The following is a 22,511-nucleotide window of genomic DNA, read 5'->3' on the forward strand; positions in this document are numbered from 1 at the left end:
TCTATATCTTTGATTTGGAGTTTCCTTGCTTTCATTAGTTTATTTTCTAATAGACTGTTGTTGATTTGACTGATGTTTTGTGACAAGTTCCCCGTCTTCACTTTCCTGTGCTGTTTAAACAATACCAGGTTTTTAGTAGGCTCTTTGGCTAGGTACCAGTTGAAACTTCTCCATCCTGTTTTTATCCCTCTGAAAATAGCCATCATAGAAGCATGGGGTTCCCTTTCTGCCGTGAGGGAGATCTCCATCACAACATTCTTTTGGTTGCATGGGCTATTTTGGTGAAGCCAGTTGTAAACCTTGGTATCTGCAGGGTGAAAGAAGGATTTGAATATATTTGATCTGTGGCAGTACAAGAACATTTGGGTATAGTCTTCAGCTTAGACTTCCTTAACTAGCATATGCTTCCCCTGTCCTTGATGATGATATACAGTGATCTACTTTCACCTTTATGGACTCTGAGCATCCAAATTGCCATAGTAAGGTCTGAATTAAATTGATAGATAAACTGAAGTAAGAAGAGGAAGGGACTTAAACTCCACTTGACCTTCTGCAGTTTCTCTTTCAACATCATGCTCAAATCTGGTTTTCCACTTTATTTTTAACTTTTGGAATAAACAAAAATACTAATGATGCTTTTATGGAACTTAATGAGAAGAAAATGTTTCAGGACTAAAACCATGACAGAAAAAAAAAATATATATATATATATATGAAAAAGAAAAGACCAGAATAAACTCTGGAATTTTTTCTTGGATTAATCAAAAACAAAAAGAAAAAAAATGTTCAGTCTGTGTGTCTTGAAGGTCTTCTTGGTTCTAAAAACATCTGGACAGCTAAACTTTGTTTGATGTGATAGGCTTTGCATCTGTCTTTGAGACAATCAGAAACCCACATTTTAGTCTCCTACCTTTCATTCTCTTTCCCCATCTTCAGCATACATGAAGGGTCTCTTCTGTGCCAGGCTCTGTGCTAAGAGCTGGAGATAAAATGGGCAAGACACAGTCTCTGCCCACAAAGAGATTAATGTTCTGGTAAGGGGAAATTGCCCAAGTGAATGGGCAATCAGAATATAGTTTCGTAAATTCTGTGATGGCGTTAAAAGCAAAGGAGGAACATGTAACAGAGTCTATGTAGCTAGAGTAGTTTTCCTAGAAAAAGTAAGGTGCATACTGAGATTTGAAGAGTTGAATGGGAGTTAACTCTGGAAGAAAATGGGAAGAGCAGTCTAGCAGTCCTGGGAACAGGATTCCTTAGCATTGGGTAGACTTTGATTTGCTATTGGCTTTTTCTCTGATTTGCCTGCTACCTCTGAAGACTGAACAACATTGTGCTTTTAGGATACTTTCCTTTCCAAGTAGCAGAATATGGAGGGAAAGTGGAAATAGGAAACTTCCTAAAATTTGGAAATTTCCCTTAAAATAGGAAATGTATTAAATCACATCCTATGAAGTTGGGATTATAGGACTGTTTCAGCATTGGTTCATCATCAAGGACCCAGGTATTTTCCATGTTTCCCCCTTGCCATCCTCAGAGTATTGGCAGTATCTCCTCTCACCTCGGGATCGTTGTGGCATCCCCAAGCATTGTATAGGCAAGTGTCTCAAGTAGGAAAAGCAGTTTCTTTTCCTTTGTCCTTCAGGAAAGAAAACCTTTTCTTGGATCTTCACTTCAAAATTTCTCCTTAACTTCCCATTGGTGAAAGTTGTGCAACCTATTAACTAGTCACTAATATGGGGAATGAAATAATTGTGATTGGATAGGCACGATCCTGACTCATCCTGAAGTAGAAGTAGAAGTGTGTGTGTGTGTCTTTTTTTTTTTTTTTTAAACCACCTAAGCTTTGTGTCTGGTATTAGCTTTTCCTAATTGTGTTTTCTCTGGGAGTCAGATCCAGATGTATTAGTAACAAGCAATGTAATTTTGACTATGGCATTTTAACTTTCCTTGGCTTCAGTTTCCTCCATTGTACAACAAGAGCTTTGTATTCCATCTCCAAGACCTCTTGCAACTCTAACAGCTCAGGGGTTCATGGGACTTTTTTGCTTTCTTTGCTTGAAAAGGAGACAGACCGATGTACCACAGGGGACACTTTCTAGCTGTGTGAATTTGTCAAGTTGCTTCATCTTCTTGGGTTTCAGGTTCCTCATTTATAAAATGGGAATAATGTCTAATTTATAAGGTTCATAGGATTTAAATGAAATAACGTATGCTCATAACATTATTTTTCTCTTTAGACAAACAGATTTGAGCTGATATAGGCTGTAGCAAATGATACAATCCTGTAATGGTTCATTACAGAGGAATGATAAATATTTGTTGAATAGAATTCCTGAAGTGCCATTTTAGAAGTTAAAATCTCTCTCTTAAAATGCCTATGAAATCTAGGTGGGATGTTTAAAAGTATGCATCAGAGATAGCCACTAGGATAAAACATGTTGCTTTTTGTAGAAATCTGTGTGTGTGTGTGTGCGTGTGCGCACGCGCTTGTGTTTGTGTGGTTTTTTGTTTTTTTGTGTTTTGTGTGTGTGTGAGATTAGACTTTACAAGGCAGCGTTTATGTGATTGACTCAAAATTTAGGCTATAAAGACTTGTTAATTCCCAAGCATTTCTTCTTGTTTACCTTTAATAGGTACCAGAATATTCTTTGGATTATGACAAATAATGAAACCAGTGGTACAGTTTGTTTATTTCATAGACAGTCTTATTTAATTGTGGCATAGATATGTTAAAAGCATATAGTTTTTCTCTAAATCCTGCTCTATATTAGAGGGGCGCCTGGGTGGCTTAGTCAGTTAAGTGTCTGACTCTTGATATCGGCTCAGGTATCTCAGGGTCATGGGATCCAGCCCTGTGTCGGGCTCCTTGCTCAACATGGAGTCTACTTGTCCCTCTTCCTCTGTCCCCATTCCTCCGCTCGTGCACGCACTCTCTCTCAAATAAATAAAATCTTTAAAAAAATCCTGCTTTATATTACAAATGGAAGTTTAAATATTAGAGTGCTTTATATAAAGTATCATTTAATAACTGGTTGTAAGTCTTTGGCCAGGAGGTATTACAGAATATAGGTTTTAGATTTTTAAGCAGTCCCTCTTGGCCACATCCCCAAGTTGGAGTTTCAAGGAATGTTAGAAATGGATCATCACTAGATGGCAGTCTTTCTCTAGTTTAAGTCGTTTATTCCAGATTGGGGAGGGGGGCGGGGAAGCTATTCTTTGTTCAAGTGCAATGTTGACAACGAATATTAGGTTAACTTCTGTAGGTCTATAACCTTTCCAGAACTTAAGACTTGTTTATTATTTTTTTTTAAATTCTGTGTTTAATAGATATATTGGCTAGACTAAGGCTGAGATACACTTGAAATGCTGGTAGAAATTGAGCTGCTAAGTAGTGATCTATAATTGCCTTTTCCTGTGCTGGGCAATTTGAAACAAAACTTTTAAATCAGTTGATTTTTAACCTTTTTGATAACCAGATGGAAACTATAGATCAGTTTCCCTTAAAATTACATATGTATGCTTTTCCCTATATACACATTAAATCTGGAAATTGTGGATTTCTTGATATTATGTAACCATGAAACACAAGTTTGTAAATATAGTCCCAACACCCTTGTTTTAAGTATGTGGGTTTTATATTTATTCTAACTTTTTTTTTTAAAGATTTTTTTTTTTTTATCAGAGAGAAAGAGTACAAGCAGGGGGAGCGGCAGGTAGAGGGAGAGGGAGAAGCAGGCTCCCTGCTCAGCAGGGAGCCTGACGTGGGGCTTGATCCCAGGACCTGGGCCGAAGGCAGCTGCTCAACTGACTGAGCCACCCAGGCGCCCCTATTCTAACTTCTTAAATACTCAAGATACTCAGGGGATCTGCTATAAACCTTTGATGTTATTTAACATTATTATAATTAAAGAGAATAGTAGAATCCTAACGGCCCTAAGATAGGAGAAATAGTTAGGAGCTAATGATAAGGACGTAGAAAATTCATTAAGTTGTTTTGAACTACTACCTGTTAACACTCCTCTGAAAAATGTATGATCTTTACAGTTTATTGACTTAATCTGAAAGTGGAAGTTAATTGTAGAAACTTAGAGGTAGGCTGATACTTAAGAGAATTAGCAACTGATTGCTTCCTATTTTCTTTTTTTTTTAAAGATTTTATTTATTTATTTGACGTAGAGACAGCGAGAGAGGGAACACAAGCAGGGGGAGTGGGAGAGGGAGAGGCAGACCTCCCACCGAGCAGGGAGCTCGATGTGGGGCTCGATCCCAGGACCCTGAGATCATGACCCGAGCTGAAGGCAGTTGCTTAGCCAACTGAGCCACCCAGGCACCCTGCTTCCTGTTTTCTAAATGGGAAAGCTGAGAGTCAGAGAGATTAACTGAGTTGCCCAAAGATTCATAGCTGGTTAGTTGCATTGCTAAAACAAGGCTGTCTACTCAGGCAGCTAAAATCCACCTTTTTCTTTCTTTGATTTATATTTTTTTATAGGAAGTTCAGGGAACTAGGTTGCTAGGCAGGCATTCTTAATGTGTTACGAATTTCTTAATTTGAGGATTTTCTTCTCTTTGAGTTGTCTTTTGTGATATTGATATAGCTCTTTGGAAGGGAAAAATGAAGAAAAGTTCTACATAGTAGAAGGAAGTAGATGAGCTACTTAGAGGTATGGTCAAGATATAACTGAATTTGAAACTAGAGAGTTGTCTAATATTGAATACTGTCTCCTCATGTCATTTAGATTGATACGTTTTCATAGGTTATTGCTTTTCTATAAATGGCAAGGAATATTAGTATCTTCACAGGGAAACCTTTTCCTTTTCTTGGAAGGGGAAATTTATGCTTATTGGAGGTTAGTTGAAATGTCAGTGGTAGATTCTGCCTTCTGTCTGTATTTCAAGCTCCTTCAGGCAATTGGTTATTCTATAGTGTGTCTTAATTGTCAAAGCGGGAATTGTTTATAATTTATTTGACGATCTCATTATTTCAAAGGAAGGAGAATGAATCTAGATTGCTGTGGGTTTTCTGAAGTAAGTGATCAGAATTTCTACTGGAAGCCAAACTTGTGTATGTATTGTCTGTAGTTACTGCTGAGTTTTCGGCAGTGGAACTGATCTGCTGAGGAGAATGCACAAGATCAGGGTCATGATCTGGTACCTACAAATGATTCTAGAACCATAAAATGTTGGTAATGAACACATGTATGTTTGTTAAACAAACAAACAAACAAAGATGTCAGAGAGGTTTTAGAGATAATATCAGTCACTCATTTAGTCAACAAATGTTTTCTCGTTGCCTGCCACCTGTCTGGCACTGTTGTAGAGGTACAATGGAGAATATGGCAAGTAGAATTCTTGCCCTGGAGTTTATAATCTAATTGGGGTGGGTTGAGGGGAGAGATGGACAACAAACAGGATGATGAGAATGAGAAAGTTGTTTGAATATATAGAGGATGAACATGATTAGCATAAGAACCGCAAAAATAAAATTCTTGAGGGAAGAAGAGGCTTGGGAAAAAAAAAGCCACTTTAGCTAGAACATAGGGGATAGAGGGTGGCTAGGGGTGGGAACTAGAGAGAAATGAGGTTGGAGAGGTATCAGAGGCTAGATTATATAGGATCTTATAGGCTATGGTAATGGTTTAAGATTTTCATTCCTTTGGTAAAGACAAACCATTAGAAAGATATAAGCAGAGGGATAACATCTGATTTATTGCTTTATCAAGATCATTTTAACTGCTGTGTGGAGGGTGTCTGCGTGGAGGTGGGGAGATGGGGAGATGGAAACTTTTGGGAAGCTATTACCCTGTGCCAATGATATAGATTTGGACTAGGGTTTTAGTAGAAATGGTGGGTTGCAGTCCACTATTAAGATATGTTTTGGAGGTTGAGTTGTCAGGATTTATTAATCGTTTGGATGGGGTGTGTGATGGAAAGAGGTAGATTAGGAGTAATTCCTGCATTTGGATTTTTAAAAAAAATATTTATTTATTTGACAGAGAGAGACACAGCAAGAGAGGGAACGCAAGCAGGGGGAATGGGAGAGGGAGAAGCAGGCTTCCTGCGGAGCAGGGAGCCCGATGTGGGGCTCAATCCCAGGACCCTGGGATCATGACCTGAGCCGAAGGCAGACGCTTAAAGACTGAGCCACCCTGGCCCCCCCCCCCCCCCCCGCATTTGGATTTTTGACTTGGGCAACTGGAGAGTGCCATTAGTTGTGATGAGGTGGGTGAGTGGTGGAGAGATTTGGGGAGGAACAGGTTTGGGAGTGTGATAGCTTGGCAATAGATGATTTTTAAATTTCAGATGGCTTTTAAAAATCCAGTTGTAATTGTTGAATAGTAGCTGGATATTTGAGAATCTAGTGCTCAGTAAAGTGCTCTGAATTCAGGATGTAGATTAGGAAGTCCTCATTATGTACAGGGTATTTTATGGCATGGCATTAGATGACATTGCTTGGTAAGAGAGCATGGTTAGAAAAGATAGGTTGGTTTTAGAATCTTTAGAAGGAGAATAGAGGAGGAGGAGCCCAGAAAGGAGGTGGAGAAGGCTTGTCCGCGAAAGGATAAAAACCATACTATTGTGGTATCACTGAATTCTAGAGAAAAGATTGTTTCAAGAAGGAGGGTGTATCATATTACAGCAAATCCTGCTATTAGGTGGAGCAAGATGATTGCTAAGTATTGGGAGGTAAGGAAGGGACAACGAGGTTTGCTGGGAGGGGAGCAGAGAAATAAGATGGTTAGCTGGAGGGAAATGTGTAAGTAAGGACAGTTCCTTTAAGTCATGTTTATATGCCCATGAGAATGATTTAGCAGAGTGGGGAAATGTATGCTGTAGGGGGTGGATGAAAGGGAATAATTGAAGGAGTAAAGTTCGTGAGACAACAAAAAGGGTTGACAGATAAGAGCTTGAAATGCTTTTTCCATTCTTACAGGAGGGTGGACAGAGTAGGAGTTACAGAGGTAAGAAGGTTGGTTGATTTTAGTGGGAGAGTTTCTTTGAAATGTTGAGTCCCATCCGCAGAGTGAGAGTGAGGGGATGGACATTTGAGGAGAGGACCAAGTAAGGTTCTCACACATAGTTATTTGAGAATACAAAGTGATTTTGTGGTGGTGGTTGTAGGGGGGGGAGAGTTTTAGTAGTAGTATCTAGCAGTATTTATTGAATGCCCAATTTAGATTTGTGGTTATATAGCTAAACTGAGTCAACCCAGCACAGCTGTGTTTTTCTCCAGCAGCATCAGCTTCTTGGGTATAGTTATGGAGTGATTAGATAGTTGGCTTTATCCAAAATTGAGTTTTTCTAGGTAAGTTTCAGAAAGAAAGTTGCAAAGGAGTTGTAATTCAGTCCTTTCATTTTATGACGATAATTCTGTGATGAATACTGTCAAATATTTAAATATTTTTGAATGAATAGGGAGCAAAATTTCTGTTTTCCTAAAAAAAAGTACTTGTCTAGAATTGGGGCAATATTAATATAATTGGATTACTCTGTGGCTAATGTACTTTCAATATGAAATTTCTAAATAAATTCACTCTGGATTTGTAATTGTTTCTCTTTCTTAGAAGTAAATCTGGTGTAATCTTCATGCTATTTTTTTTTAAAGGTCTGTCTATGATGGTGAGGAACATGGACGATTCATGGAGAAGCTTGAAACTCGCATCCGCAATCATGACCGGGAAATTGAGAAAATGTGCAACTTTCATTACCAGGGCTTTGTGGACTCTATAACTGAACTGCTGAAAGTGAGAGGGGAAGCTCAGAAACTCAAAGTAAGAAGGCTCTAAGAGGGACTTGTTTCTCCATCCTGTGCTGGGGTTTTGATTTGCATTAAAGGAGTAGGGAATACATTGCCGGTTACATGTTTGGAGTAAAGAAACTAAGGAAGGAATTTGCACTGAAACATAGATAATTGGGATGATTTTAGCTAAAAAGAATACTCTTCTAAGTTAAATTTTATTTTGGATGACTACATGCGGATGAGAAGCAGCAACACAATCAGTAACTGTTTTTTTTCAAATAGAAACCCCCAGTTGATTCTTCATGTCATCCATCTACTTCCTTGCTAGATAAAAGCATCACTATAGAATGACAGGGTTGTAGGGCATGACAGTGTTGTAGAAGTCTTTGCAGCATGGCAACCAAGGCCACAGGAAAAAAAAATCAGTGATAATTGTGCAGTATCTTCTACCAAAGCATGGAAGTTCTTTCTTGATATGACAGATTCAGATTCAGGAAGGAGACCAGCCATATTGGTCTGGTCCCTTATCTTGGATAACTGACTTTGCTTATTCATTGTAAATCTGATCACTTCACTGAACTCTTCTATTCTTTCTAATAATTTGTGTGTGGACTTCTTTTGAATTTTCTATGTAAACACTCATATGCTCTGTAAGTAATAACAGCTTTATTTCTTTCTTTCCAGTCCTTATGCCTCAAATTCCTTCCTTCCTTCCTTTTCCTTGCTTACTCCTTTCCCTTTCCCTCCCTCCCTCCCTTTCTCTTCACTTTTCTTTCTTCCTTTCTTTCTTTCTCTTTCTTTTTCTCTCTCTCTCTTTCTTTCTCTTTCTTTCTTTCTTTCTTTCTTTCTTTCTCTCTTTCTCTCTTTCTTTCTCTCTTTCTTTCTTCTTTCTTCCCCTCCCCTCCCCTCCCCTCCCCTCCCCTCCCCTCCCCTCCCCTCTTCTCTCTTTCCTCCATTCCATTCCCTTCATCTTTTCCTTCTTCTCCTCTTCCTCTTCTTTCTCCTATTGGAATTTGGATTAAAATCCCAAAAGGATTTTTCTGGGGCATGGGGTGAACTTGACAGTGAGTATAAAATTCATATAAAAGAATACATAGGTAAGAAAAACAAAGAAACAATTTTATTGAGAGGGAAAGTGGGCTATTTAAAGCTATAGTGATTTAAAAGCTAGTTTGAGGTGACCCAGTTGGTGGGACGTCTGACTCTTGATTTGGGCTCCAGTCATCATCTCAGGGTCTTGAGATCGAGCCCTGCGTTGGGCTCCACGCTCTGAGCGGAGTCTGCTTGGGATTCTCTCTCTCCCTCTCCCTCTGCCCCTCCCCAGTCTCTAAATTAAATAAAGTCTTTAAAAAAAAAAAAAGAGCTAATTTGACCTCAAAACCTAACCTCCATGAAGCTGTCAAGCCTCTTAATTTGTTTTATTTAATGTAACATTTTGTGTTTTGCTGCAGAAATACCAATGTGTTTGTGGGATCCTGTCCTGCTACCCAGTGCGTAGGGGCGTGATGTAACACGAAGTCTGTACCGTATTATCTTTCCAAAATCTCCAAATTTTTGAAGTCCAAAACACAGTGGGTCCCAAGGTTTCAAATAGGAGTTTGTGGAGCTGTACTACAACTATCCAACCTTCTTAAGAAGTATATTATTGCCAACACAATTAAATCTGTCTTTTGTGTCCTTCTTAGTTGCTCCCTTTACCCTCCCCGCCCAAAGTAATGGCTCTTCTGATTTGTTGTTACTGTGCGTAATGCTTAACTATTTTAGTTGAAATTAAGTTTGACCTGTTTTTCATTGTGTACCAACATTAATCTCAGATGAACGAAACAGTTAAGTGTAAAGTACAAAACCATCAAGAAACTAGTAGAAAGTACAGATGAATGTTTTTGTGATTTGGGGATTGAGGAATACATTTCTAAACAAAATTCCTAAAGCCAGAAAGAAAAAAGTTGATAGATATGACATTAAAATGAAAGAATCTTTTCTACATATAAGGTAAAAATTATAAATAATAAATAAAAATAATAAATAATAAATAAAACTATTTAAAATACATTTGCCGGGGCACCTGGGTGGCTCAGTCGTTAAGCGTCTGCCTTCGGCTCAGGTCATGATCCCAGGGTCCTGGGATCGAGCCCCACATCGGGCTCCCTGCTCCGCGGGAAGCCTGCTTCTCCCTCGCCCACTCCCCCTGCTTGTGTTCCCTCTCTCGCTGTGTCTCTCTCTGTCAAATAAATAAAATCTTCAAAAAAAAAATACATTTGCCAATTGACTAATATCTGTAACATAGAAAAAAATCTTTATAAATTAAAAGGAAAAATATGAACACTCTAATAGGAAACAAATATGCATTAATATACAGTATGAAGAAGAAATACAAGGGAACTCTACAATTTAGAAAGTTAAAAGAGTGGAGGCTTAATAAAATTCCACCTAATAAAATGACAGAGATGAAAAAAATGATATTTAAGATTAGAGATATGATACCAGTCAACCAGGGTATGCTGGTTAGAGTGTAGATTGTTACAACCTTTGAGGAGACTAATTTTATTTATGAATACTTAAAACTCCACATTGTTTTAAAGACTTATTCTTTTTTTTTAAAAAGATTTTATTTATTTTGTTTTTTGCACACAAGGGTCAGGGAGGGGCAGGCAGAGAGGGAGAGAGAGAATCTGAAGCAGACTCTCCACTGAGCACAGAGCCCAGTGTGGGGCTTGATTTCATGACCTTGAGATCATGACCTGAGCCAAAACCAAGAGTCAGACACCTAGCTGGCCAAGCCACCCAGGGTGCCCCAGGACTTATTCTGAGGCTATAGGTGCATGTATAAGGATGTTCATGTGATTTTTTTTAATGTATAAAACTTTTATTTTATTCATTTTTTCCCCTCCTCTGCCTTCTAATGTATAAAATTTTAAAATGTCCCTAAAGTCATTTAGTAGAAGATTAGTAAAATAAGTCATGATACATTCATTTAAAAGAATAATAAACTACAGTTTATTTTAGAAGGATATCTTACATGAGAAAGTATTAGAAATGTTTGCTTAATGTATAGAGCTGTTAAAAAGTATGAACAGTTTGATTATATTTTAAATGAAAAGTTATGCTGAAGTTTTGGGGGCTGAAATGGACCATTGAGGCTTCAGGTGGACAAAAGTATCTGAAATGTCTGAAAACAAAGGTAGGGGCTTCCTGCCAGGAGCCATGTAAGCTGTTCGTCCTCACTCAGCCATTCCCAGCTTTCCATTCTCCCCTCAAGCTGTTCTTTTCTGTGTTACTTGGATGTGTGTATTCCAGACTTCTCCCTCCGCTCCCTGGGTCCCCAGGTTGTGACGGGCAACACAAAGCCCTGTCTCTGGTTACTGAAGTAGTCATGTGGTAGAGTACCTTCTTGGCATACCTTTACTGAACATCGCCCATGATGTTCACCAATTGCTGGTATCCCTTGCTGGTTGGTACTCATCTTTTCTTCCTTCCTCCAAACTGTTTCAAGTTGCAAATTCCTTCAAATTACTCAGGATGCCCCTGAGAGAAACCATGACTGGGAAGCTACCAGTTCAGGGTTTTTGACTGCTTCAGGCTCCTGCTCATCTACTCTGAAGCCTGAGGGTATTAAAGTCTAGCAGCTCTTCTAGAGCAGGGGGAGCCATTCAACCTGGATTAGGAAGCTATGAAAATTAGGGATTCTTGAACTCTAGAAAAGAGTTTAGAAAATGCAAAAGGCTAAGTATTAACTACTGTCAGTATTATTTTCACATAGCAATGATAAGAAACTACACTCTCTAGGATGCCCACTATTTCTTTTGATTCATAGTGTATATATTATCTCCCTCCATATTTATGTTTTCTGCATCAAGAGGAGTGGCATCCTAGGTAGGCAATATACTTTCTTTTCATTTTTGTGTTAAAATAGTAGTGAAATGGTAATTATCTTATTAGAAGCATTGGTTAGGCTCCTATGGATGTGTTTTAGAGCCGTTTGCACGAGATCAAATTAGTGGGCTGTAATCAGTATTTTTTTTTTTTAAGATTTTATTTATTTGACAGAGAGAGACACAGTGAGAGAGGGAACACAAGCAGGGGCAGTGAGAGAGGGAGAAGCAGCCTTCCCGCGGAGCAGGGAGCCCGATGTGGGACTCGATCCCAGAACGCTGGGATCATGACCTGAGCTGAAGGCAGACGCTTAACGACTGAGCCACCCAGGCGCCCCGTAATCAGTATTTTTAGTAAAAATTGAAATGAGATAGAACAGAACAGAATGGAAAGCAGTAAAAGTGTATTACCTGTAGTGAGGGTAAACACTGTTTCTTGAGAATTTTGTTTCAGGGGTGTGTGTGTGTGTGTGTGTGTGTGTGTGTGTGTGTGTGCGCGCGTGTGCGCGCGTGCGCGTGCATGCGTGAGCCCTATACTTGTGTAGTGGTTGCAATGTAAAATGTATTTCTCGCAATGAGTTTGAGGTGAAAAAAGAAAGTTTTAGGGCGCCTGGGTGGCTCTAGTTGGTTGAGCGGCTGCCTTTGGCTCAGGTCATGATCCTGGAGTCCTGGGATCGAGTCCCGCATCTGGCTCCCTGCTTGGCAGGGAGTCTGCTTCTCCCTCTGACTCTCCCCCCTCTCATGCTCTCTCTCTATCTCATTCTCTCTCTCAAATAAAATAAATAAAATCTTTAAAAAAAAGTTTTAGAAATGGTGTCTTTATAAGGTAAATAAAATAGAGACTGATTTTGAATTTAGTAGTATTTATGGAAGGTTGAATTTTATGAGCTCTCTAGTTCAGTATTAAACAACTAATTATGCTTGAATAACTACTCTGAAGGGGGGATAGCAGTACACAATTCAAGGCATCCCACCCCATTTTTATTCACATTACTTGAAAAAGCTTTTTCTTATATTAAGCTGATATTAATCCTATGTTCTAGTAACATCCACTTATTAGTTTAAGTAATAAGCACTCTTTTTAGGATAGCACCTTTCTTTTAATAGCTCTTCAGATATTTGATGGATAGCTGTTATTTAGGTGTGGTATATACTGTATAGTGTCCAGATATGGTATATAGTATCTCCAAATGAATATTTCCCCCTTCTTTGGGCTAAGAAATCCTTTATTTTTCATTTGTGTGACTTGGGGTCCTTCTCCAAACATATTCCCATCTAATTGTGTTTCAGTTTGTCAGTGGCCTTCCTAAAACATGGATCTGAATGTAACTCTTATAATGTGGTCTAATAGCCTTACCATCTCATTCTAGACTAAGGATCAGCAAACTATACCTTGTAGACCAAATTCAGGTTGTCTCCTATTTTTGTAAATAAAGTTTTATTGGAATGCAGCAATGTCTGTTCACCTGCATTTTGTTTATAGCTGCATTTTTGCTACAGTGGCAGAGTGGAATGGTCACAACAGAGATTATCTACTTAGCCCTTTGCAAAAAGTTTCCTGACCTCTACTTTAGACAATGCTTCTATTGATGTTGTCTTAGGTCAGCTTTTGAGACAGTTACATCACAGTCTTAATTTATATTGAGCTAGCAGTCTAATAAAACCGTGTGTTTCACATTGGGTGCTATTAAATAAATAGTAGAGGGAATTTGAGGGTTTCTTTTTCTGTTACTTTATAAAGACTTTCTGGAGAAGGTTAGGTTTTGTTTTGTCTGTGAAAGGAGGTGCATGTCATAATCTGCTCTGAAAATGATAGTCCAGGTACAGTATATAGTTGAGGGAAAAGTTTGCAAATGTGTGTTCCTGAAAAACTCGTTTCTTAAGATGATCCTTAATAAGAGGGTATTATATTAAAAAAGTTTGGAAAACATTCAGTATGATATCCCCTTATTGGGCATTCACAGAGCATGTAGAATATTAAAGGCTTCAAGAAGTCGGAATAAACTAACCTGTTTAGTGGATTTTTTCCATACTTATTTGGGGTGTGTGTGTGTGTGTGTGTGTATGTATGTGTATATTTGTGCAGGTGTGCACCTCTGTGTGCATGTGCAGAGTACCTATTAACTAACATTTCTTCGTGTTCTAAGGGATATAATAGGAAACACTGGGCTAAGGAATGCCTGAAAAGTATAAGGAGTGGCAGTTATTGGTGGACGGGTAGAGAGCCTCTATTAAAGTAAGCTTAGAAGTTAATATTGCTCATGTTTTGTTAATGTCTGAGGTGCTGTGGAAATTACTGTTCTGTATACTTAATTTTTTTTATATCAATCAAGTCTCCAAAAGTGGATATCAAAAAACTTGGTGCCAGTTCCTTTATATTACAAACTCTAGATAAATTTTAAGGCTTGTTTATTACATAGTTTCGACTATCTGATGGAGAGATTAATTTAGAAAAATGGGAATGTGGAAATGTTAAGAACTGTTAAAAATTAATGATCCAAAAAAATTAAAATAAAAAGTTTAAAAGAATTTATTATTATTTATTTGACACAGAGAGAGAGAGCAAACAAGTGGCAGCAGGGGTGGGAGGTACGGGAGAGGGAGAAGCAGACTCCTTGCTGAGGGAGCCCGAGTTGGGGCTTGATCCCAGGACCCTGTGATCATGACCTGAGCCAAAGGCAGACACTTGACCAACTGAGCCACCCAGGTGCCCCAAGATAAATATTTTCTAAAATTAGGATAATAAATAGGGAAGATTTGGCCTGAGTTAAAAAGTTCAGTTTATACCCAAGTTTTCCAGGAATACATCGGTGAGTTGAGGAATATCTATGATAAAATTTGTTTTTTGTACACATAAGAGAGATGGTAAGGTTCTTTGGATTATTTTTTCTCTTCTTTCCAAAATTCAAGTGTGATCTTTAGTTGTTGTCGTATCTTAGTTTGGAATATTCTAAGCTAAACACATCATTCAGTAAATTTTTCTTTTCATTGTTCAAAAGATCATGCAATAGAAAACATTAGTAGAAAAGTTGATATAATTTAGACCCAAGAGAATGCCATTAAGCCAAAATGTGTTGGAATACTGAAACTGTCTGAGTAACTGAGTTTAGTCTTTTCATTTCAAATGTGATCTTACCCAACAGTTGTCTAAATGTTTGTTTCTTATGAGTTTAAATTGTCTTCTCTCCACAGAATCAAGTGACGGATACTAATAGAAAACTGCAACATGAGGGAAAGGAAGTAAGGCCAGTTTACCTTCTGAAAAAAATCTTCTGTTTCCTGTCATTCTCTTTTGATGACTGCATTCTTGATATAGTGGCTTATAAGACCATCAGGAGTATGTTGGAGGAACTTGGATGTTAATTGTTGCTTCCCCTAATGTTTCTCTGAATTATATGAATATAGCCACTAGAAAGCTTGGTGAGAGAGGCTGTGGCTTTTCTTCACTGTGTTTTTAAATCACTTGAGTAGTCATAATACAGCCGGTACTCTTCCGTCTGTCTGGAATGCTTTTTCACCAATATTCTCCTACTTCAGACTTTGCTCAGATATTCTCTCCTTAATGAGGCCTTTTATTTGAAATTGCAGACTTACTTTCACCCCTGTGTTCTTTTTACTTTTTTGTTTTATTTTTCTCCATATCACCTATCATGCTCTACTATTACATATTTTTAGTTGTATGTTTTTTGTCTCCTTCCATTAGAGAGTAAGCTCCATGAAGTCAGGAATTTTTGTTTGTTTTATTGATTGCCATATTCCCTCTACCTGCCTGGACAGTGACTGGCCCAAAGTGGGTGCTCCATCAATATTTGTTAAACAAGTGAATCAGTGATTCTGTTAATTGATATAATCACCATTTAAACCATCACAGTTTACAAGATTATTTTATATCCTTTTTCTCACCTGATTCTCATGACAGGCCTATCACAAAGTCAGGACAGGTATTATCTCTATTGGTGAGGAAGCTAAAACAGATGATTTGCTAAAATTTACATAGTAATTGACAAGGCTGAGACTAAAACTCAAGTTTTCTGACTTGCAGTCCATTACTGTTCTCTATATCATGTACCTTTCTTACCGACTAGTAATTATTTAATGTTTAATTTTAATAATTCTTAAAATTAGCTTTTGATTGTTTTGTCAATGACTTACGGCAGTTCTCTTTTGCTCTTTTTTCATGGCATCTAAGCAGATAATGTTTTTAGGTATAGGTTTTGGATGAATACTACAAGAGGCTATGCAGATTATTGCTTTTTGAAAGTTTGTCTCACATATTTCAAATTATGCAGAGTGCAGTTTCTTCCAGTTGTACTGTGGTACGACTTCAGATGGAAGCCTTTAAAACAGCTATGGGAGGGAAAATGAATTACTTTTCACTAAACTGGAACTCTTGGAAAAGCCATAACTTCTAAGCATGTGGTTTGTTTGTTAAAATAGAGATTTAGCTGAAGATCATTTTTAAGACTCAGCTGAAGCTATATAGGGAGGATTGTTTCCCTTGAGTCTAGCACTGATGAAAGAAACATAGGATCTTCTCAGAAGATTTGATGAAACCATACATGACGAAGAGTCTGAGTAAAGTTTGGAGAAAATCTGCAAATTTTTTCTTTTCTTCTGAATAGCTCCTGGATTTGAGGATTTCATTTCAGCTAGCATTTTCCAGTATAGTATGTATCTTGGGGAGAAAATGGGAAACCACGCAGGAATGTTTTACTAGTTGAGAAAGGCAGTTTCTTAGTTCACTTGGCAGGTCTGTCTATGAAACTCTCTGGGATTTTCTGATGAATTGAACACAGGGTGGAAAAATGTGGCTGAAAGCTTTTTATTTATAGCTACTGGCATAATTCAGTTTTTTTTTCCTCTTGCCAAGCTGGTAATAGCGATGGAAGAGCTGAAGCAGTGTCGACTACAACAGAGAAATATTTCAGCCACTGTTGATAAATTAATGCTGTGTCTTCCAGGTGAGGAATTGGAAATGGATTAGGATTCTTGATGCAATTCCTTTAGCTTTAATAAGTTTCTCACTTTCTCTGAATAATTCTGTGTGTTCTTTTTTTCCCTTTTCTTTCAAGTCCTGGAGATGTATAGCAAACTGAGGGACCAGATGAAAACTAAAAGGTAAGATTTTTTTTTATTGAACATTTTTTCTTATCTTAAATTTCTGTTAATTAGGGTAGTTTTAAGGTCCATATTTAGCATAACCTTTCAGGAAATAATTAAGTCCATATAACATCTTGTCTTGCCTTTTTTATATCTTATGATACATCCTGAGACTTACTTACAAGCTAGTATGGTATGCTGATATTTTGTCATGAATTATGTTTAGTTAAAAAAAAAACACTACTCATGTTTGGTTTTTAGAAGACCCGGTCTTTCAGGGGTAAAACATAACTTTTAGTGATAGTTGATTTGAGAAACATGCTTTGGTTTAGTATTGTAGTAGAAAAAATAGTTACTGGTTCCGGTGCAGGGATGAATTAGTCAGGGTTCTTCATTGAAACAGAATCAGTAGAGTGTTTGTGTGTGTGTATATGTGTAGAGAGAGAGATTGATTGATTGATTGATCTTAGGGAACTGGTTCACGTGATTACGGAGGCTGGCAAGTACAAAATCTGCAGAATAAGGTGGTAAGCTAGGATGTCAGGGAAGAGTAAATATTGTAGCCTGAGTTTGAAGGTGGTCTGCTGGCAGAATTCCTTCTTCTTGGAGGAGTCAGTCTTTTTTCTGTTAAGGTCTTCAGCTGATTAACTGAAGCCCACCTAAATTATGGAGAGTAATCTTTTTTACTCAGTCTTCTGGTTTAAGTGTCAATAATTTCATCTAAAAAATACCTTCATAGAAATATCCAGAATAATATTTGACCAAATATTTGGGTACCATGACCTAGCTAAAGTTGACACATAAAGTTAATCATCACAGGTGGCAAAGTCAAGATTAAGTTTAGAGGATTACTCTCCTGTGTGTTGTTTTCCTCTGGTTTTATTCCAGAGGAAAGTCTGTAGTGACACTTTCGCTCTTCTTCCCAAGCTAGAGTAAGCATCCCACCCTCTCTACCTTGGAGTATGCTGCAGTATGAGGGGGGTAGGGTGTGAAGCTGTAGGATAAACAGGACATATCTTTCTGGAATGTTGATTTTACCTAGGTTGTGAGGGAAAAAGTATAGAATTGAAATGTGATATTGAAATAACAATAGAAATATTGTGAATAAAAACATTAGGTTCTCAAGAATTTTAAAGCCTAAAGCATGAGGCAGCAAAATTTTTTGAATTTCTTAGACTCCCTTCTTTTCCCCAGGAGGATATGTTCACATACAAGAACATAGGTAGGACAATATGAGAAGTTCCGTTCAGTGAGATACGATAACCTTTTAGTAAAGTTCTAAAATTACAGAAGTTTACAGTGAAAAAAAACACTATGTACCAACTTCTCTGAATTAACAGAAATTAATAGTTTTCCAGATTTGATTCATATATGTAAATGTATATGAAAAAATATACTTACATGGACAGAGAGAGGTAAAGATAGACATTTTTTAAAAAATTACAGATAAAACTTACGTCCTTTTCCTCAGCCGTATTTCTTTCCCTACTCCCATGAGGAAATCAGTATCCTAAATTTGGTGTCTTTCTAGTCCACGTTTTTAATGTCTACAAATCATATATTGTATTGTGTTTTTAAAGACATTTATATGAATGGTTCTCAGTCCTTGTTTTTTTGAGATTCATTCATTCCACAAAAATGAATGGCATACTTACTATATGCTAGGCATTGTTGGGGATACAGCTCTGAAGAGAACAGACAAAAATATCTACTCGTATGGGGCTTACATACTTAGTAGTGGAGAGTTTATTTTCCTTAGGTGTATAGATATAGTTCACTTAACTTAATCCTTTATAATAGTCAACTATGTGAATAATTCACATTGCCCATCTCATTTCCAGTGGTTATCATAAGTGCTGCTCACCAGTATTTCTAGCTCAGCCTTCTGTTACACAGTAGGATTATATTTCCGGTGTGGCTGATAAGATGTGAGCAGAAGTGATGAATATTACTTTTGGGCTTAGAAGTTAATTTCTAGCACAAGTCCCTCCAGAGTTCTGTTTTTCCTTGGTTATGACAAATGGTAACTTTCAAGATGTTGGTTGAATCCCTGAGTAACTGTAATGAACAGAACTTCCCTGCCAACCTGTTATGGGTGTATAATATGAGTAAGTTATAAATCTTTGTTTTAAGAACTGAGATTTTTGGGATTGTTGTTACTACAGGATAACTGATACTGTGAAAGACATTTGGCGTGTTTCCAGTTGTTTGCTGGGCAAACAGTGGTTCTATAAATATTCTTGTTCATGTCTCTGTTCACACATTCAAGGTTTCTTAAGAACAGTGCTTTTCAAATGTTGCTATATATACAAATCACATGGGGATTTGTTAAATGTAGATTCTGATTCAGGAGGTCTGGGCTCGGCTCATTCCTGAGATTCTGCATTTTCTACCAGGCTCCCGGGTAGTGCCAGTTCTGCTGCCCTAGGGTTTATACCCAGAAAGAGATCAGCTGGATCAAAGAAAGGATGTTCATGTATTTGTTCTTACTGGGTATTATTCTCCAAAGTGAAGCCTATCAATTTAGACTCCCACTGGCATTTTATGGGAGGTCTGTTACTCCACCTCTAGGTAACATCTGTTATGAAATGATAGATAATTGTTCTGTGGTTTCATTTGTTTGATTACTAGTGATACTGGTTTTTGGACATTTGGATTTTCTTTCATATATTTTGTCCATTTTTCTCTTAGGTTGTTTGTTGTTGTTCATTTATAAGAATTCATTAGATACTTTGGATACCTTTTCTTCTTATTAGGAATATCCTGCAGATATTTGCTTTCAATCCATGGCTTATCTATTAACTTTAGTTAATTTAGTACTTTTTGTTGTATAGTAGCTGTAAATTTTGTTGTCATTTATCTTGTGGTCTTTAAAAAAATTTTATTTTTAAACATTCTCAAGTACATATAAATTAGCTATGTTTTTTCCTGAACCAGTAGAAAGTAAGTTGCTGATGTGATGCCCTGTCCTCCTCAAATACTTTGGTGTAATTTCCTACAAATAAAGACATTCTTCTTTTCAGCCACAATGCAATAGAGAATAAAAATTAAAATTGATATGTTAGTAGCCTCTAATCCTCATGCCCAGTTCAGATTTTGCTAATTGTCTCAGTCATGTTCTTTATAGCAAAAGAATCCAGTTTAAAACATGTGGTCATGTCTCTTTATTCTTCCTTAGCTTGGAGCTGTCCTCAGTCTTTCCTTGACTTTCATGACCTTGTCACTTTTGAAGATTACAGGCCAATTATTATGTAGAAGGCCCCTCTATTTGGGTCTGTCTGATATTACCTCATGATTACATTCATGTTACGTGTCTTTGGCTGAAATATCACAAAAGTGGTGCTATGTTCTCATTGTAGCTTACCAGGTTGCACATAAATTTGCTTTGTCCTATCAGTGATGATGTTCTTTTTGATTCTTTTCCATTGTGAAGTTGCTCTTTTTTACATTTGTAATTAAAAATTTTGTGGGGAGGTATTTTATAGTTATGTAAATTAATCATTTTCCATCAAATTTTCACTTTAATTTTTTTGTGTCAGTATGGACTAATAGTTTCTTATTTTATTTGATGAGTCATAATTTGTTAATATTACTTATTTTGTTGTTCAAATTATTCTGAATGGCACCAGAGTAGCCCCTCCAATCTGGCTTCTGTGTTTTTTAAATATGTCCTCATAATTTTCAGAGTACTTTAATACTAACAAAAGGAGAGATTTTTTTCAGGTTTATCTTGTACTTTGCCTGCTGCAGCCCTGGAATCAGTCATTTCTCTAAGTAGAGAATGTTATTTAGAAGCCAAGATCTATGCGCTTGGTGTACTCGTTACTACTGAGTACCCTGGCTTTCATTACTCTTTTTTTTTTTTTTTAAGATTTTATTTATTTATTTGAGAGAGAGAAAGCATGAGCGGTGAGAGAGGCAGAGGAAGAGGGAGCAGGGAGCCCAGTCTGGGGCTTGATCCTAGGACCCTGGTATCATGACCTGAGCTGAAGGGGGGAGACGCTTAGCAGACTGAGCCACCCAGGCGCCCCTCATTACTCTTAATATACTTACTTATTGGATCAGTTCCTTTTATGAAACTGATTACCTATTACTGCTGTCATTGCAGCTCTTTATCTTGCTAACACCACACACTAAGTTACCCTCCTGTATGGTATCCTCCTTATTCCACTTGCGCTGTAATACTCTGTGGCATGCTTCAATCCTGCCTGAATGCCCTCCTCATCCCTATTTGGCTCTGACCTATTCCATACCAGCTGAGCCGCCCAGGCACCCTGATATATTCCATACCAGGCTACCTTTCAATATGGACATCCTCCTTACTTCACTAGGTCCCTTGCATACCATGCTGGTCTATCTCTTCCCTCTGCCCCCAACAGAGGGATATGGATGTTGTCATTTATTTAGGTCTTCCTTTAATTTTTTTCAGCAATGTTTGTAATCTTCAGTGACTAAGTCTTACATATCTTTTGTCATATTTATCTCTAAATATTTAATGTTTTTTGGTACTTGTTTTAAATGGTATTGATTTTTAAATTTCAATTTCCGGTCATTTATTACTAGTATACTATTTTATTTTCTGTATGTTTATCTTGTCTTCTGCAACCTTCTAAAGTCATTTCATTAATTATAGCAGTTTTTTGGTTTAATCCATTGAATTTTCTGTGTAGATGATCATCTTGTCTACAAATAAAAAGTTATATTTCTTTCTTTACAATAAGAAAGCTTTCTTCTTTTTTTTTTGTCTTACTGAACTGGCTAGAACCTCCTGTATAATGTTGAATAGAAGTTAGAAGTAGTGAGAATGAATATCCTTGCCCTGTTCCTGATCTTAGGGGGAAAGCATTTCACCATTAAGTACGATGTTAGGTGTAGTTTTTTTGTATATGCCATTTATAAGGTTGAGGAAATTTCCTTCTATTTCTGGTTGTTGAACATTTGTACCAGGAATTAATATTATTTTTGTCAAAAGCTTTTTCTGTGTCAGTCGAGGCGATCATATGTTTAAAATTTTCTTCGCTTATTAATATGAATTATATGATTAATTTATTGAATGTTAAACTGAACTTGGGTTTGTGTAATAAATCCCCCCCTTGGTCATGGTATATTATCTTTTTTATATGATGCAGTATTTGCTTTGTTAAAATTTTGTTCAGGACTTTTGTATCTATGTTTATGAGGAATATTTATTAGTGTTATTAGTTAGTAGTGTTATTTTTGTTTGTTTTGGTAATGTCACTGACTTCAGCTTAATGCTGGCCTCATAGAATACATTGGAAAGTATTCCCTCTTTGATTTTTCTGGAAGTATTTGTATAGTGTTGGCATTATCCTCCTTAAATATTTGGTTGAATCCATCAGTGAAGTCACTGGACCAGGAGATTTGTTTGTTTGGTTTTGGTGAGAAGGTTTTCAAACTACAAATTTAATTTAAAAAATAAATACGGGGCTGTTTGCATTTTGTGTTTCTTGAGTAAATTTTGCTTATTTGTGTTTTTCAAGTAACTTGTCATGTCATCCAAGTTGTTGAATTCGTTAGCAAAAATTGTTCAAGATACTGCCTTATTATTTTAACATGTGTAAGATCTTTTTCATTACTTGTGTTGATAAGTCTTTTCTTTTTTCTCTGTCTGATTATTCTAGCTAGAGGTTTATCAGTTTTATTAATTTTTTCCAAAACATCTTTAGGTTTTATTTTTTCCTAATATTTTTGTGTTGTCTATTTTACTGATTTCTGCTATTATCTTTAGTATTTTCTTTCTCTTACTTACTTGGGGTTTAATTTCCTCTTTCCTAGCTTTA

The 22,511-nt window shown here is 37.1% G+C and overlaps 1 protein-coding gene across 4 annotated transcripts in view; it reads left to right on the forward strand.

The window, feature by feature from the left end:
* The window catches only part of EXOC6B (exocyst complex component 6B), a 609,012-nt gene that overhangs the window by 75,828 nt on the left and 510,673 nt on the right, over positions 1–22,511 (forward strand). For all 4 annotated transcript variants that reach the window (XM_028116269.2, XM_088026464.1, XM_028116270.2 and 1 more), the window contains exons 2-5: positions 7,604–7,769; positions 14,803–14,850; positions 16,481–16,571; positions 16,683–16,728. In XM_028116269.2, coding sequence (XP_027972070.1) covers positions 7,604–7,769; positions 14,803–14,850; positions 16,481–16,571; positions 16,683–16,728 — 351 coding nt within the window. The remainder of the gene's footprint in view (positions 1–7,603; positions 7,770–14,802; positions 14,851–16,480; positions 16,572–16,682; positions 16,729–22,511) is intronic.

Source organism: Eumetopias jubatus, unplaced genomic scaffold (genome assembly GCF_037043125.1).
Source record: "Eumetopias jubatus isolate StellerSeaLion01/CBP00866 unplaced genomic scaffold, mEumJub1_p1.0 scaffold_9, whole genome shotgun sequence".
Taxonomy (NCBI): Eukaryota; Metazoa; Chordata; class Mammalia; order Carnivora; family Otariidae; genus Eumetopias; species Eumetopias jubatus.